The sequence below is a fragment of the Pogoniulus pusillus genome, chromosome Z (genome assembly GCF_015220805.1).
Source record: "Pogoniulus pusillus isolate bPogPus1 chromosome Z, bPogPus1.pri, whole genome shotgun sequence".
Taxonomy (NCBI): domain Eukaryota; kingdom Metazoa; phylum Chordata; class Aves; order Piciformes; family Lybiidae; genus Pogoniulus; species Pogoniulus pusillus.
In genome coordinates this window covers 8816826-8833011 of record NC_087309.1, presented here as the reverse complement: position 1 = coordinate 8833011, position 16186 = coordinate 8816826, and the positions used below count along the sequence as shown (strand labels likewise).

The following is a 16186-nucleotide window of genomic DNA, read 5'->3' as shown; positions in this document are numbered from 1 at the left end:
TACTCCTCGTACCAAGTTAAAAAATCCATAGAGAGGCAATATTTCATGTGATTTATATCTATGATGACGTTTAAGTAGTTACATATTGGGTTTACATATCACATCCAGAGTGCCTCTTAATAGCCCACTGTGCCAGACAGTTAATGATGAAGTAGCAAACAAAAGTGTTTGAGGTACACCTTACACTGTACCTACATGTGACAAAACCACTCACAATACTCAAAGCAGCTTAGGATTATAAAAATATTTGCTGCTTCTGGATGGTGCTGGGCACTTAGTGACCTCAAGAACATTTTGCAATACGGAATGAAATACAAAGACAATTTTCTTCACTCCCCAGAGGCAGATAGGGGCGAGCAGCCAAGCTGAGCCAACCTGAGCCCTGTGCTCCTGCACTGACACCCCTATCATCGAAAAATCCTGCAATCACTTCTACCCATGCACGTAAGTTTTCACTACACGCCTCCCGCCCCCGCCACTTTTCCAAGCTCGAGAAGCCATCAGACTCGGCCCTGGCGCCCTCTCTAAGAGGGCAGAGGGAGCAGCTGCTGTCCCCGGAGCCTTGCCAGGGCACGGCCGCCAAGACGATGGAGTCGTGACCGGCTGGCCGCTCGCAGAGGACTCCCACACGTGGCTTGCTGGGCTGTGCCGGCGAAGGCCGCCCTGCAGGAAGGCGCGGGAGGCACCGGGGGACTGAGGCGACGGGGCTGGAGACAGAGGGTCCTCGAGCGCTCCTCACCAGGCGCCGGCACCGCCAGCAGCTCGGAGAGGTCTGGGTAACAGCGGTCATCCTGGATCTGCCGGTCGATGATGCGGCCCGCGGTCTCCAACGCCTCCTGTGTAGTGGGCGCCACGGGGCTCATGGCGGCAGCCACAGCAGTGACGGGTGTGGGGTCGAGGCCCGCAGAGGACAGCGCGTACGGCCACAACGCGCGGAGTGGCCTCCCCGCGCTCCGACACCCGCCTAAATACCGGCGGGCCTTGCGCATGTGACGCGCTTCCGCCAGCCCGAGAGCCACTTCCGCCAGCCCGAGAGCCGCTTCCGCCAGCCCGAGAGCCGCTTCCGCCAGCCCGAGAGCCGCTTCCGCCAGCCCGAGAGCCGCTTCCGCCGGCGGGAGACGGGCGGAGTCCCGGCCGTGCTGCCAGGCGGGGCCTCGGGGAAGGCGGCAGAGCGGATCGAAGCGGTGTGGTCTGGCGGGCGGCGCGGAAGAGGGCAGTGGGGAGTGTCTGTAAGCGGAGTGTGACTCTAGGCTGCTCCTGCTGCCTGTCTGCCTGTCTGCAGGATTCATGTGACAGCCCAGTGGAAAATACTTTATACAGCAAGCACAGAATCCTAGAATCAACCAGGTTGGAAGGGACCTCCAAGATCATCCAGGCCAACCTATCCCCCAGCCCTATCCAGTCAACCAGACCATGGCACTAAGTGCCTCATCCAGTCTGTTCTTGAACACCTCCAGAGACGGTGCCTCCACCACCTCCCTGGGCAGCCCATTCCAATGCCGCTCACTCTCTCTGGCAAGAATTTCCTCCTAATATCCAGCCTAGACTTCCCCCGGCACAACTTGAGACTGTGTCCCCTTGTTCTGTTGCTGGTTGCCTGGGAGAAGTGACCGACTCCCACCTGACTACAGCCTCCCTTCAGGTAGTTGTAGACAGCAATGAGGTCACCCCTGAGCCTCCTCTTCCCCAGGCTAAACAACCCCAGCATGAGGCAGCAAGCAGCACTACAGGCTGGGGACAGAGCCAGGCGGAAAGGGACCTGATGATGCTGGTAGACAGTAAGCTGAAGACGAGGCAGCAGTGTGCCCAGGTGGCCAAGAGAGCCAATGGCATCCTGGCCTACATCAGGAACAGTGTGGCCAGTAGGACAAGGGAGGTTATTCTTCCCCTGTACTCAGCACTGGTAAGGCCACACCTTGATTCCTGTGTCCAGTTCTGGGCTCCTCAATTCAAGAGAGATGTTGAGATACTGGAATGTGTCCAGAGAAGGGCAACAAAGCTGGTGAGGGGCCTGGAACAGAAACCCTGTGAGGAGAGGCTGAGGGAGCTGGGGTTGTTTAGCCTGGACATGAGGAGGCTCAGGGATCACAGGATAGTGGGAGTTGGAAGGGACACGAGGAGATCATCAAGTCCAAACCTCCTGCTGGAGCAGGACAATACAATCTAGCACAGATCAGAGAGGAACACATCCAGACAGGCACTGAAAGTCTCCAGAGAAGGGGACTCCATGACCTCCCTGTGGAGCCTGTTCCAGGGCTCTGGGACCCTTACAGTACAGAAATTCCCCTTGCGTTGAGGTGGAACCTCTTTTGCTGCAACTTACATCCATTGCTCCTTGTCCTATCCCAGGGAGCAAGTGAACAGAGCCTGTCACTCGGCCCTGACCAGCCCTCAGATGTTTATAAACATTTATTAAATCCCTTTTAAGTCTTCTCCAGACTAAGCAGCCCAGGTCCCTCAGCCTCTCCTCATAAGACCTGCCCTCCAGTCCCTTAATCATCCTCATAGCTCTCCGCTGGACCATCTCCAGCAGATCCCTGTCCCGCTTAAACTGGGGAGCCCAAAACTGAGCGTTGTTCAGGATGAGGTCTCAGCAGGGCAGAGTAGAGGGGAAGGAGAACCTCCCTTGATCTGCTGGACACACTCTTCCTAACGCATTCCCTCCTTCAGGCTTCCTCTGCTTTATCCAGGGTCTGGAGTACATAGGGGAGTTCAGCCTTAGGTGTAAAGATTGAAGCAAAGCATTCAGCAACTCCGCCTTCTCTGCATCCTCAGCTCTCAGAGTTGCCTCCTCATTCAGCAGTGGCCCTACATCTTCCCTGTTCTTCTTTTCCTACTGATAGATTTGAAGAAGCCCAGGTGGCCAAGAGAGCCAATGGCATCCTGGCCTGCATCAGGAACAGTGTGGCCAGTAGGACAAAGGAGGTTATTCTGGCCCTGTACTCAGCACTGGTCAGGCCACACCTTGAGTGCTGTGTCCAGTTCTGGGCCCCTCAATTCAAGAGAGATGTTGAGGTGCTGGAACGTGTCCAGAGAAGGGCAACAAAGCTGGTGAGGGGCCTGGAACACAAATCCTATGAGGAGAGGCTGAAGGAGCTGGGCCTGTTTAGCCTGGAGAAGAGGAGGCTCAGGGGTGATCTTATTACTGTCTACAACTACCTGAAGGAGCATTGTAGCCAGGTGGGGGGTGGCCTCTTCTCCCAGGCAACCAGCAATAGAACAAGGGGACACAGTCTCAAGTTGTGCCAGGGTAGGTATAGGCTGGATATTGGGAAGAAGTTCTTCACAGAGAGAGTGATTTCCCATTGGAATGGGCTGCCCAGGGAGGTGGTGGAGGCACCGTCCCTGGGGGTCTTCAATAAAAGCCTGGATGAGGCACTTAGTGCCATGGTGTAGTTGACTGGCTAGGGCTGGGTGCTAGGTTGGCCTGGCTGATCTTGGAGGTCTCTTCCAACCTGGTTGATTCTATGATTCTATGATTCTATGATTCTATGGCATCATTGTGGCCAAAGTGTAGGAGCCTGCACTTGGTCCTGTTGAATCTCATTCCGCTTATCTCAGCCTACTGGCCCAGCCTGCTCAGGTCCCTCTGCAGCATCCTCCTGCCCTTCAGCAGATTGACCTTGGCTCCCAACTTGGCGTCGTCTGCAAAGTTACAGATGCTAGACTCAACCCCCTCATTCAGGTCATCGATACAGATGTTGAATAGAACTAGGCCCCGTTCTGATCTGTGAGGGACAGCTCTGGTCACTGGACAACAACTGGATGTAGCACCATGGACAACCACTCCCTGTGCCCAGTCATCCAGCCAGTTTTTAACCCAATTAAGGGTGCGCCTGTCCAAGCCATGGGCTGCCAGGTTTGGCAGGATGCTGCTGTGGGAGAATGTGTAAAGGGCTTTGCTGAAGTCTATGTAGACCACATTTGCAGCCCTCCCTTCATCTGCCAGGTGGGTCACCCAGTCACAGAATGTGATCAGTTGGAGATGCAATAAATCATAGAATCAACCAGGTTGGAAGAGACCTCCAAGATCATCCAGTCCAACCTAGCACCCAGCCCTAGCCAGTCAACTAGACCATGGCACTAAGTGCCTCATCCAGTCTTCTCTTGAACACCTCCAGGGACAGTGCCTCCACCACCTCCCTGGGCAGCCCATTCCAATGCCAATCACTCTCTCTGTGAAGAACTTCCTCCTAACGTCCAGCCTATACTTTCCCCGGCACAACTTGAGACTGTGTCCCCTTCTTCTGTTGCTGGTTGCCTGGGAGGAGACCGACCCCCACTCTGGGTACAGCCTCCCTTGAGGTAGTTGAGCAGGGGGTTGGATTCGACGATCCTCAGGTGTGCTATTAAATTGACATATTCTGTGATTCCGTCAAGATTTAGCCGAGCCCTTCGGATCAGCGATGGGGCACGGATGGGAAGCCAACGGCTGATGCTCGCGGGCGAGACACCCGGCAGGTCCCTGCGGGCCAGTGGGTGGCGCTGGCGCATTGGCCGCCTCGCTGCTCCGGCCGCTCCCGGTGCTTCCTGCAGATGCGTGTTGTGGTTCCGGGGCAGTAGCAGCATGGAGCCGGTGGCGGAGGGAGGTGAGCTGCGGCGCGGCGCGGGTTTTGCCCGGTTCTGTCCGAACTCACTCCACACTCCTGACTGATCCCTGTGATTTTCTTTATCTCTTTTTGCAGACGCTGAGATTCTGGGCGGACCTGACCCGGAGTTGTCGGCCACCATGGGCTTCTCTGGCTTCGGTGTGTTGCGATGCTGGCCGAGGGGTGCCGGGCGTGGGGTGATGGGTGCGGGGGTGTTTATTTGGGGCTGTCAGCCCTCGACTGAAAGCGAAGACTGGCTGATGGGGCTGGATACGAAGGGGTCGTGCCTGTCGGGCCCCCTCCGCCGACCCTTCCGCGGCCTGGAGCAGCCGGCAGCGCCTGTGGTCGGGGCGACTGTGAAAAAGCCTCATTTTTTGTTATTTGCAGGGAAGAAAGCTCGGACTTTCGATCTAGAAGCCATGTTTGAGCAAACGAGGAGGACTGCAGTGGAAAGGAGCAGAAAGGTGTTGGGTAAGGTGCCATTGTAGTCAAGCAGTCCATTTTAAAACGTGATTTGTTTTTGTTTTTTTTTTGCCTTGGAGTAATTTTTGAAGTGTCTCAGATGGACTGCCCAAAGGAGAAAAAAACCCCGCAAATGCAATGCTGTTCAAGGAAAAGAGTTCTGAACAGCTTGGAACTTGGTTAAATGGTGAAGTTACTAACTTTGATTATATAAGAGCAGTGTGCATATGAAAGGTTCCTTACAGATGAAGCCCTTTCTTTCACTTAGTTGTGTGTTTGTTTTGGAAGGGAAGTCAGTATGGACAGCTTTAATCTAGAAAGAGTAGAATAACAAGAAATATGTGTCTTGTACTAAACTGCAGGTTACACATGAGCTGACAAAGTCGTTTCTGTCTTGTCCTGTGCTGGAAACGGGTGAATGTTTTGAGGTGGCAGTTTGAGAGTGGAAAATGAAAAAAATAATACATCTTTTTGGTGCCAGTACCCAAGCAAACACGACTACAAAAAAAGAGCCATGGGAGTCCTTCATGTATGTTTTAGAAATCCACATGTCTATGCTTTCTCGCTCTACTGAGACAGTTTGTTCAGAATGTGTAGGTTTTGTTTTTTCGTGTAGTGCCATCGTGGTTAAACAGCTTCTGTCCTACTGCATTTGACTTAATCTGATTTTTGAAGCATTACTCTTTATGGACGTAATACACTTGAGGAACCTGACCCGGACAAAAGAAATTCTGTACAAAAATAATGAGATAATTATAAATTTGGTTTGTTTTCTTTTTCTATCCGGAACCACAAGAACAGACCTTTGCAGGTCCATTAACTCTGTGAACTTTAAGATGCCCTGAAGCTAATATCGTACAAGGGATTACAAAACTTGATTAGGACCATTTTTTGTGCTGATTAAATCTAAACACGACAATATGTTTCCGTGTCGGAAAGCTTTTCATGTTTGATACTGGTTCAGGATGAGCTATGATTCTTTATAAGAGACTATTTCGTTACACCGTTTTACTTCATGAGGGAAATCCAGCGGCTGATTACAAAAACACAGTGCCTTTAAGTCAAGACATCTTGAACTGCCTTGTAAATTTGTCCCTTCTCTTGCCATTCCCCTGCACCTTTTCTAGGCTCTTAACTGAAAAGGAAACACAGTAGATTTTGTTGCTTATGAAGTTCGTCATTTTGATGATGATGAATCTTTGTATGTAATTCAGCTGTTAAACTTTGAAACAAATTTTGGTATTCAGAGTATAGTAATCAGAAAGGTTCACGTTTCACAGCATTTTGTGGAGGTAGAATAACATGAGCATTTGTTTCCAGATTTCTTAATAGCTTTCAATATTGTTTCTTGGCTTTTTGGAATACCTGTGATAGCTCTCTGAAATGTTTCCAGTGCTTCTCGAACTGTGGATAGTAACAATAGAGATCCATTTATGTTTCCTGGTTGCGTATCTGGCAGGTATTTTTCTTCAGAGGAAAATGTTTCCTAACTTTGCCACAAAACATGATCTTTCTTTTAGTTTAGTTAACAAATAAAAAAAGAAAGTGAAGATTTTATAGAGAGAAAGTAGCTTTTCTCTGCTTAATTGAACTTACTTAAGCACTTTTAGAAACGCAGTAGCTTTATCTGTTACCCTTGTCATGCCGCTATTCTTATGCACTGTGCCACAAGTGTTAATTTTCAGTAAGTGAAGTGGGAACAAACTCTTAATATATTTTTTTTTATTTGTTTTGCATAAATGATACTTGGAGTTTACTTCTTTATGGTCATTTTGTTCCCTGCGCTATGAAAATTTCCAAGAAGTTTTTGAAGTATAATGTTGAAAATACTGAAATATTGTCATCTGTATATGATCAGAATATGTTTGATAGTGTGGGCAAGCTACAAGTGTAAGAGGTTTGCATTTTCTTTGTGATACTTCGTTTTTCTAAGTGGTCATTGCAGATGCAGTGAAATTTAATTTCTGTAGAAAATGATCTACTTTCAGGTGAAATCTTTTATTTGCTATTACTTTCAAATATTTAAATTTTCAAGTCAGTAAAATTACTGTCCTCAATAAGATTCTATTTTTATTATTTCTTAATAGTCTTGATTACTTGTTATGTGCTCTCTGTATTCAGAGGCTCGTGAAAAAGAGAGAGAAGAACAGGCTGAAAAAGAGTTTAGAAGTCCATGCATGGATTCATCAGCTCCAGCCTCCAGTGCAACAGGATCTGTGTCCGCATTAACCCAAAGGTAAGCTATAATCTTGCTTACCCGAAAGAGTTGTTTTTTGGTGGTGGTTTGGAGGGGGGTTGTGTTTTGAGAGGATCTTGTGGGAAGGTGTGATTTTTTGTTGTTGTTTTTTTTTTCTGGGTTTTTTTGTTATTTGTTTGAGAACAAATGGCATTTAAATTGTGTGAACACGTTTGTTATCTGAAGTGTTTCCAGTGGAAACACTGGTACTTAATTTTCATGCATGTTTTTGTAAGATGGGTCAATATTTGTAAACGTGGCCTTGATGTATATTGAATAGTGAATTTTGTAGTCTCCTCCCTAATCCTTTTCTGCATACTTAAAAAAAAGTTGTTTTCTGAGGATTCTTTTTAAAATAGTATGGCAAATGTAATGACTGTGTGAGCTGACTTAATGAGCAGCTGTTGTTCCCGCTTGTATGTAGAATGGATTTGTTCATGCCTGACAAAAGAGAAAGGCGGCAGACAGCATCTATGCACATTCTTTGGAATAGTGATGGGGTTGAGAAGGTGTTTTGTTTTGACTTCAGTCTGAAATTTGCTCTCAAACTTGGAACATCTGCTTTTTGTTGACAGTAAATGCTGCTGCTTTGACAGTTGATGCAGTTGAAATTCTGAAATGCTGGGAAATAAAAAAAAGCTGAAAATAATGGGGGCTGCACAACTCCATTGCATGATAGGGGTTGCAGTGATCAGTGCACTGTAAATCTTTAGATCTCTCTATGAAATTGTAGTAATCCCTGCAAGACACTAGTAGAAACAAATCTTTGTTTCTTTAGGGCCAATAGAGGTAGATTATTATAGACAACCTTCTAGTGTTTCAGACTGAGCAAATTTCTGTCAAAAAAAATTGGTTTTGCCTGCTACTCTATGGAAAATTCTTAAGGAGTTGTGTATTGTCACTGACAGAACTGCTCACACAATATCATGAAATGTTAGGGACTGGAAGAGACCTTGAACATTATCCAGTAGAATCCCCCTGCCAGAGCAGGATCGTCTATATCAGATCACACAGGAACACATTAAGGTGTGTTTTGAGTATCTCCAGAGAGGGAGACTCCACAAGCAGCCTGGGCAGCCTGTACCACTCTTCTGTCACCCTCACAGGGAAAAAATTCCTCCTGATGTTTACATGGAACTTCGTATGCCTGTTGCCCTGTGTTCTGTCATTGGGCATTACCAGGCAGAGCCTGGCTTCATCCTCCTGACACTCACCCTTTACACATTTATAAATATTGATGACGTCGCCCTTCCATCTCCTCCAAGCTAGAGCCCCAGCTCCCTCAGTCTCTTCTCATAAGGAAAATGTTCCATTCCCTTAATAACTTTTGTGGCTCTGCACTGGATTCTTTCAAGTTCTTCTTGAACTGGGGGGGGGCAGAACTGTATGCAGTATTCCAGATGCAGCCTCACCAGGGCAGAGTAGAGGGGGTAGAGGAGAAGGAAAACCTCTCTTGACCTACTGGAGATATTCAAAACCCACCTGGACTTGTTCCTGTGTGATCCTACTCTGGTAGGGGATTTGGACCGGATGAGCTTTTAAGGTCACTTCCAGCTCCTGGCATTCTGTGGTTCTCTGATACTAATCACAGCCCTTCTAATACCCCCCAGAATGGCATTTGTCTTCCTGGCCACAAGAGCATATTGTTGGCTCGTGGTCTTCATTCCGTCTACCAGATCTCCAGGTCCTTTTCCACTTCATTGCTTTTCAGCAGGTCAGTCCCCAACTGATCCATGGGGTTATTCCTTTCCAGGTGCAAGACTCTACACTTCCTCTTGTTAAACTTCATTAAATGTCTCCCTGCTCAGCTCACTAGCCTGAGTCTCACTGAAAGGCAGCCTATGTGTCACTGTACTCAGTTTTGTGTCATCAAAAGAAGAAGAGATGAGAAGAGTAGGCTCCCAGGTGACCTTCTTGTGGCCTTTCAGTATCTGAAGGGGGCCTACAAAAAATCTGGGAAGGGACTTTTCAGGATATCAGGGAGTGACAGGACTAGGGGGAATGGAGCGAAGCTGGAGATGGGTAGGTTCAGGCTGGATGTGAGGAGGAAGTTGTTCAGCATGAGAGTGGTGAGAGCCTGGAATGGGTTGCCCAGGGAGGTGGTTGAGGCCCCATCCCTGGAGGTGTTTAAGGCCAGGCTGGATGGGGCTGTGGGCAGCCTGATCTAGGGTAGGGTGTCCCTGCCCATGGCAGGGGAGTTGGAACAAGATGATCCTTGTGGTCCCTTCCAACCCTGACTGATTCTATGATTCTGTGATTCTAAGCTGTGCCAGGGCAGGTTCATGCCGTTTGTTAGAAGTTCACAGCAAGAGTGATTGGTATTGGAATGGGCTGCCTGGGGAGGTGGTGAAGTCATCATCCCTGGAGGCATTTAAAAGGAGACTGGAAGAGGCTCTTAGTGCTGTGGATTAGTTAATTAGTAGGGTTAGGTGATAAATTTGGCTCATGATCCTAGAGGTCTTTTCCAGCCTGGTTAATTCTGTGATTTTGTGTTCCCTCGCCTAGGTCATTGATGAATATACTGAATAGTGCTGATCTCAATACTGACCCCTGAGGGTCCCCACTAGATACAGGGCTCTGCCTCAGTCGAGAAGTCGGAAGGAGGCTTATTATCTCTTAATAACGTTGTGAAGTTAAGGCACAAATGAGGGTAAAACGAACAGAATAGACAAAAGGAGAAAAGAAAGAGAGAGGAGGAAGAGAGGGGGTGAGCAGGAAAAGAATTACATTTCCATCTTCCACCAGAGGCAGGAAGAGAGAGTCTGTTGGCTTGTGTTGTCAGAGAGTGCTTCTGAGTCCTGTGATGTTTGCAGTATGGGGTGTCTTCAGTGGATTTATTGCTTCTGTTCTTGTGCTGGTTGTGGGTAGAGAAGTTCTTGGGCTGCTGCTTCCAGGCTGAGATGTCCGTGTTGATGTTCCTTCCATAAACTGGTACAGATAAGGGCTTTTATTAATTTCTTTGTGCAGCTCTCCCTTGGCCCCTCACCCTAGTCACATTGTCTTCCAGGTGTTGCCTCCAGGCAGTCTTCCTGTGTGCTTGCAGGGGTGGGCCTCCACCCAGTTCGCACATCATTACACATCTCCTGAGCATATCAGGCCCGATGGTGATCCATAGCATAGTCCAGAGGTCTTTTCAACCTCCTCACCCTTTCTGGAGCAGCAGTGGTCTTTTTCAGGATGCTTAAGTGTTCCCTAACCCAGTTCTCATCCACCCAGCCCTTATCAACCAGAAAAAAGTCCTCCTTTGCCCTGTCTTCCTTATTTAGTAACTCCACCTTCTTTTTGTCCTCTGTGAGTGGGGCACCCACCTCAGCACTAGGCCTGCATCGTATCTAGTGTTAGTTTTTCCTGCAAGGCATTTGAAGGTGCCCTTTCTCATGTTCTTGACCTCCGTTGCAATTCCAACGAGGCTTTAGCCTTCCTAGTTACCTCCCTACATACTCCTCACAAGTGGCATGTTCTTCCTTCCATGATCTGATATACTACCCTGTAGGTCCTGTGTTGTGTCATGTGCAAGAAGGAAAATATTCTGTGCTGCCATTTGAATTTGGTAATCTTAGACACCTATCCAATGAAGTAATGCAGGGTTACAAGAATTTGATGTGGTTGTGAAGTATATGATGAGATGGAAAGCAGTCAGGTGATAGAGAGCCCAGTCATCTCATTTTGCTAAGAGACTGAATAGAAAAGAACTCCAGGGATTTTATATGAAAGAAAATAACATTGCCTTTCAGTATTCCATGTTATTAGGTAGGCTCTGGTAACTTAACAGAGTTCCACTGATTATAAGTTTTCTTCTTTCTTCCTTTTTATTTTTTTTTTGACCAAGCATTGAGAAGAGAGGGCATGACATGAAAGTCTATTCTGAAAGTTTTATATTTTCTTGTAAGATATGATTTGTAGTTCACTACTTCATGCTAAAACCAGAAAGCTAGTGAAAGTGGTAGAGCAATGTGACTTGGCCTTGACACAGAAGAACAATCCTACAACTGACAATTTACATTTGAAATACAGGACTCTGAGTAGTTACAGTACTGAAATAAAGGCATTTGTGTGTATATATATATAGGAAAGTAAGAGTGGCTGATATTAGGCGGTTGAGTGCATGGTAAGGATATGCCCACATGCTTTCATAACTCTTAGAAAGCTTTTTGTTATTTCACATTTGTGTGCCCTTGTCATGACCTGGTATCCTAAACCAACCTTGGGCAGTGGGGGACTGTGCTAAGATTGAGAATTTCCCCTGGATTAAATAAGAGTGGACCAATGCCAAAGAGCTGGTGAGTTGGGTTTACCAGGCCACATCTTGAGTACTGTGTCCGGTTCTGGGACACTCAATTAGAGAAAGATGTTGAGGTGCTTGAACATGTCCAGAGAAGGGCACCAAGGCTGGTGAGGGGGCTGGAGGACAGACCTGCGAGGAGAGGCTGAGGGAGACGGGGGCGTTCATCCAGGAGAAGAGGTGGCTCAGGGCAGGCCTTATTGTTCTCTGCAACTGCCTGAAAGAAGTTGTAGCCAGGTGGGGTTGGTTTCTTCTGCCAGGCACATGGTGACAGAACAAGAGGACACAGCCTCAAGCTGTGCCAAGACAGGTTCACGTTGTATGTTAGGAAGAAGTTCTTCACAGCAAGAGTGGCTGGCATTGGAACGGGCTGCCCAGGGAGGTGGGGTAGTCCCCGTCCCTGGAGGTGTTTAAAAGGAGACTGGACGAGGCACTTAGTGCCATGGATTAGTTAATTAGAAGGGTTAGGTGATAGGTTGGGCTCGATGATCCTGGAGGTCTTTTCCAACCTGGTTAATTCTGTATTTGTGACATCAGATTGGACTGGAGCAGAGGGAAAATGGAGAGAAGAAGATATAAGAGAGAGAGAAAGAGAGTTAAGTAAGAGGAAGAGGAATATGTCACCTCTCTTAGTTCCCATGGCCGTAGTCCATGTTCTTGACAGTGGGTTTTCTTTGGCAGATGCAACATGTGAACCCTGCAAGTTGTGGTCCTTTCGTACCCTTTTGGCAGCGGGGCTGGTCTCAAATCACAATTCAAGATGTGAATAGAGAGGGTGCCGCTGGCCTTTTATGGGTCCTGTTGGGGTGTTTTGAAAGAGGCAGTTCCTGCTTCCACAGAAATTATCTCTTTCCATTGTCAAGCAATCTGCCCACACTGCAGACAGACATCTGCCGCACAGATCAGGTATTGTCACACCTTGTTTGAGACATTAAGGGCTATCAGCCCCACCCAGCCACATGCATGGTTTTGAGACAACAGAGGTTTGGGCTATCACACTTCATGCCCTGGCTCAAAACATTGCTTGTGCTGTTTCTTCCATCTTATTCAGTGTGATGGTATGAACATGATGAAAAGGGATAGAGTAGGAAGATAGGGAAGAAAGCATCTGGACTCATGAGTCTCAAAGATTTTCCATTGCAATCCATGATGCTGGGATAAGCCTGTTAAACCACTTAATTTCATTTTGATGATTCAGGAGCAGTTTGATGGTCTGTTTGGAGATTGCTTTCATCTCAGCTTGGCCTCTTCAATAGAGGTGGTGAAGTCGTGGACCATTCCTGTAACAGCAACATCTTCAGAGCAATCTGTCCTGCGACGTCCCAGTCCAGCTTAATTAACAAGTAAAACATGTCAGCTGAGGGGCAGTCTCCATGTCCTTTTCATTAGGGCACTTTCCTCTGGCCTTCCAAATGTAATGTTGTCTCGAGACAGAATTCCAGATTTTAAAAGTGAATTTGGTTCACTTATTGAAAAATAGGAAAATATGATAATTTTGTTGTCTCCTCCTGTGAAATGGAGGCATTTATCTGAACTGTGTAGTTAGAGGGACTGAATTTTGTGGGGAATCTCTCTGTTGGACCTTTCTGGTGTTCCAGGCCCTTTGAGACTTGCAGTAGAGGTGGTCTAGGTGACCTTAATAATTTGCTAGGCAAGGTTCTGTCTCTTCTGCCACCTGCAATAAGGACAAGGAGACGGGTCCTCTATAACAGCAATTGAAACAGTTACATGTGCATAGTCTATATAAAAAACAAACCCTTATTGATCAGATGATGAAATTAAACATATCACACTGAACAAAATGATAAAGTTGTTTTTTTTTTCCACAAGAGAGAACTCAGTCTTTACTGGGGAATATTGATAATTCACTTGGAGATAAACTTTTGCTGGTCAAGACCTTTTCCGGTAAAGAGAAGAATGAAAACTCAATCCCTTTTTGGGGACTGTGACTCATTATTCCTTGTCATGGGTGTCAGGGGCTATCCTGGCGTACATATTCAGGCAGTTTTGATGCCAAGAGAATCTCTGCTACCATAGGGAGTTCTCTGTAGTTTTCGATGAGTCCTCTAAAATCAATCCACTGCCCACCCCACACGCCTGGTTCACTTAGTGAAGATGGGGTTTTTGCTAATTAAGCCCACTTAGTGTGAGATATTAGCAGCAGTTTTAATATGATTGCCCAGCCTTCTATTGTCGTATAACCGTGCTTGTGGCTGGGTGGGGCTGATAGCCTTTAATGAGTCTACTGCAGTCTCAAATAAGGTGTGATAGCACCTGGTCTTGAATAGACAGTGCGATGGACACAATAGCTGTGGGGGAGAGCTGCTGTGTGGGCAGATGAAAAGCAATAATTTCTATGGAGACAGGAATTCCCTCTTTAAAATCACCCTAACAATGCCTCTAAAAGGCCAGTGGCAGCCCCCTGTGCACACCTCATTTCACATCCGGGTTTGTGATTTGGAGAGACCGCCCCCGCTGCCAAAAGGGTATAAAAGGACCAGAACTTCTAGGGTCCACATATTGCATCTGCCGCAGAAGACGCTGCTGGAGTGTGCATCCACCGCCAGGAACTTGGACTATGGCCATGAGACTTCATGGGAAACGACGGTACCGGTACCGACATCTTTCTTTTCTTCTGACTTCTTACCTGTCTGCATTTCTTATTACCCTTTTTCTTACCATCTTTCCCTCTGCTCCATTCCCGTCTGATAAACCCAGCTCACCGTCTGTTTTGTGTTGGTTTGCCTTTATTTTCTCTAAGGGAATTTTTAAAAGCTTTATTACGACTTCCAGCACTGCCCAGGCTTGATTCTGGATATTGAATGGTGACAGGCATATCTGCTCTAGTGCAACTTTCTGTCTTCTTAGAGCTTCAGGTACTGAGGAGGTTTTCATTTTGTGAGAGAGAGCAAAAAACGGTTCTCTGAATCCTGGGAAAGGGGCTGGCAAAACGATTCTTCATTTTTCAGTTGGCTAGTGTAAGACTGTAAGGCTAAAGTAGGAGAAATGCCAGTTGTTCTGTCCTTTTTGTCACCACCACTTCTGGTCGCTGTCAGAAGGGTAGATAGACTTTTGGTCTGTCTTTATGGTGATGTTTTAGTGCTTTGACTTTTTATTCCGGTAAGATTAGAAGATAGCATCTGTAGCTGAAGTACTTGACTGTCCCTGCTGTGCTCAAACTGGTTTGATTCTGACTGTTTCAAAGTGCGGAGAGATTACTGTTCCTCAAAGATCTTGCTATCCTTCATAGCAAATGAGGGAGTGACAAGGATGGGTACTTTACAGGGAAGTTAGGTGTTCTTTGGTGTCTGCAAAAAAGCCAACCAACCTAAGAATTCGTGATTCTGGGATTGGAAAGGACCCCTTGAATCTTTAAGTTGTATACATTCACTGGCAGCTACAGTGTATGTTTTGATTTCATTCGAAATCAAAATTAAATAGTCTGCCTTTAGGGGAAAATACAGGTGGTTTGCTAGCCTAAACATGCCTGTTAGGCACAAATTCTTTGCATGCAATATTGTAAAGTTAGTTTTGAGGGTACCTGCTTTGAAGAATTTCAAAGGTCTCAACCCATTCCTCACATGCTGGAAAGGCTTCCTTTCAGTACAAGGATACTGATTGCCCCAGTATGCCGAGTAAAACAAACTCTTATTTGAATTAGGTTTATTAAATAATCATATCCTTTAAATGTCTGTTTGTGTGTAGAGGTAGTACCTTTTACTAGGCTGTTAAATAAAAGCAGAGAAATCAGGAAAGCTTTCAGACCTACAAACTTTTCCCAGCTGAGAACCTGATTTGTGCTGAATTTTTGGTCTGTTTTGATTTCTTTGCAAAACAGAGTTTCAGTTGCTTATCCAGTACAGGCATTTTCTGTATAAACTACCACCTGCTTGGTCTACAGCTTGTTTTGGGGGGCAGAGTAAGCCTGCATTCTCTGCTGCAATCACATAGTGTAGAACACATTTCCTTAGTTCAGCTATTGTTAAATTTCTGTACTTTATAGTTTTTAAGTGATAACTTGAAAAAAAAAACAGTACCTCTGTAGTTTTATTTTTTTAACTTTACTCGACTGTCTTTTGCAGTCTGTTTCCTTAAACTCACATACCACACTCTTCAAATATAAGCTCCCAAACAGAGTCTTTCAAATTTTGGCGGTCTCACTGAATCTGCAGAGATTGTTTTCTGCTGCAAGGTGTCAGTGTAATGATACACTGTGCCTAATGGCAAAGTTTTCACAGAAACATTCTGGTTGGAAAAGACCCTCAGGATCACAAAGACCAACCGATAACCCTTCTCTACAAAGTTCACTCTAAACCATATCCCCAGGCACCACATCTGAATGACCTTTAAACACATCCAGTTCTGGTCATTCCATCACCTCCCTGGGCAGGCTATTCCAGTGCTTGACCACTCTTTCCATGTTTTTTTTTTTCCTAATGTCCAGTCTAAACCTACGCAGTTGCAGCTTGAGGCCATTCCCTCTTTTCTATCCCTCTATGCCTGTGAGAAGAGACCAGCACCAACCTATCAACCGTGTTCTTTCAGGTAGCTATAGACAATGATGAGGTCTCCCTTCAGCCTTCTCTTCTTCAAACTAAACAGCCCCAGCTCCTTTAG

General features: G+C 46.6%; 2 protein-coding genes across 2 annotated transcripts in view; one reads left to right on the top strand and one right to left on the bottom strand.

The window, feature by feature from the left end:
• NUP155 (nucleoporin 155) overlaps nucleotides 1–967 on the bottom strand; it is a 35341-nt gene extending 34374 nt beyond the window's left edge. Inside the window, exon 1 of the mRNA XM_064140007.1 lies at nucleotides 740–967. Coding sequence (XP_063996077.1) covers nucleotides 740–863 — 124 coding nt within the window. The 5' untranslated portion in view covers nucleotides 864–967. The remainder of the gene's footprint in view (nucleotides 1–739) is intronic.
• Nucleotides 968–4981: 4014 nt separating this feature from the next.
• WDR70 (WD repeat domain 70) overlaps nucleotides 4982–16186 on the top strand; it is a 122681-nt gene continuing 111476 nt past the window's right edge. Inside the window, exons 1-2 of the mRNA XM_064140403.1 lie at nucleotides 4982–5060; nucleotides 7173–7287. Of these exons, the coding sequence (XP_063996473.1) occupies nucleotides 5009–5060; nucleotides 7173–7287 (167 nt within the window). The 5' untranslated portion in view covers nucleotides 4982–5008. The remainder of the gene's footprint in view (nucleotides 5061–7172; nucleotides 7288–16186) is intronic.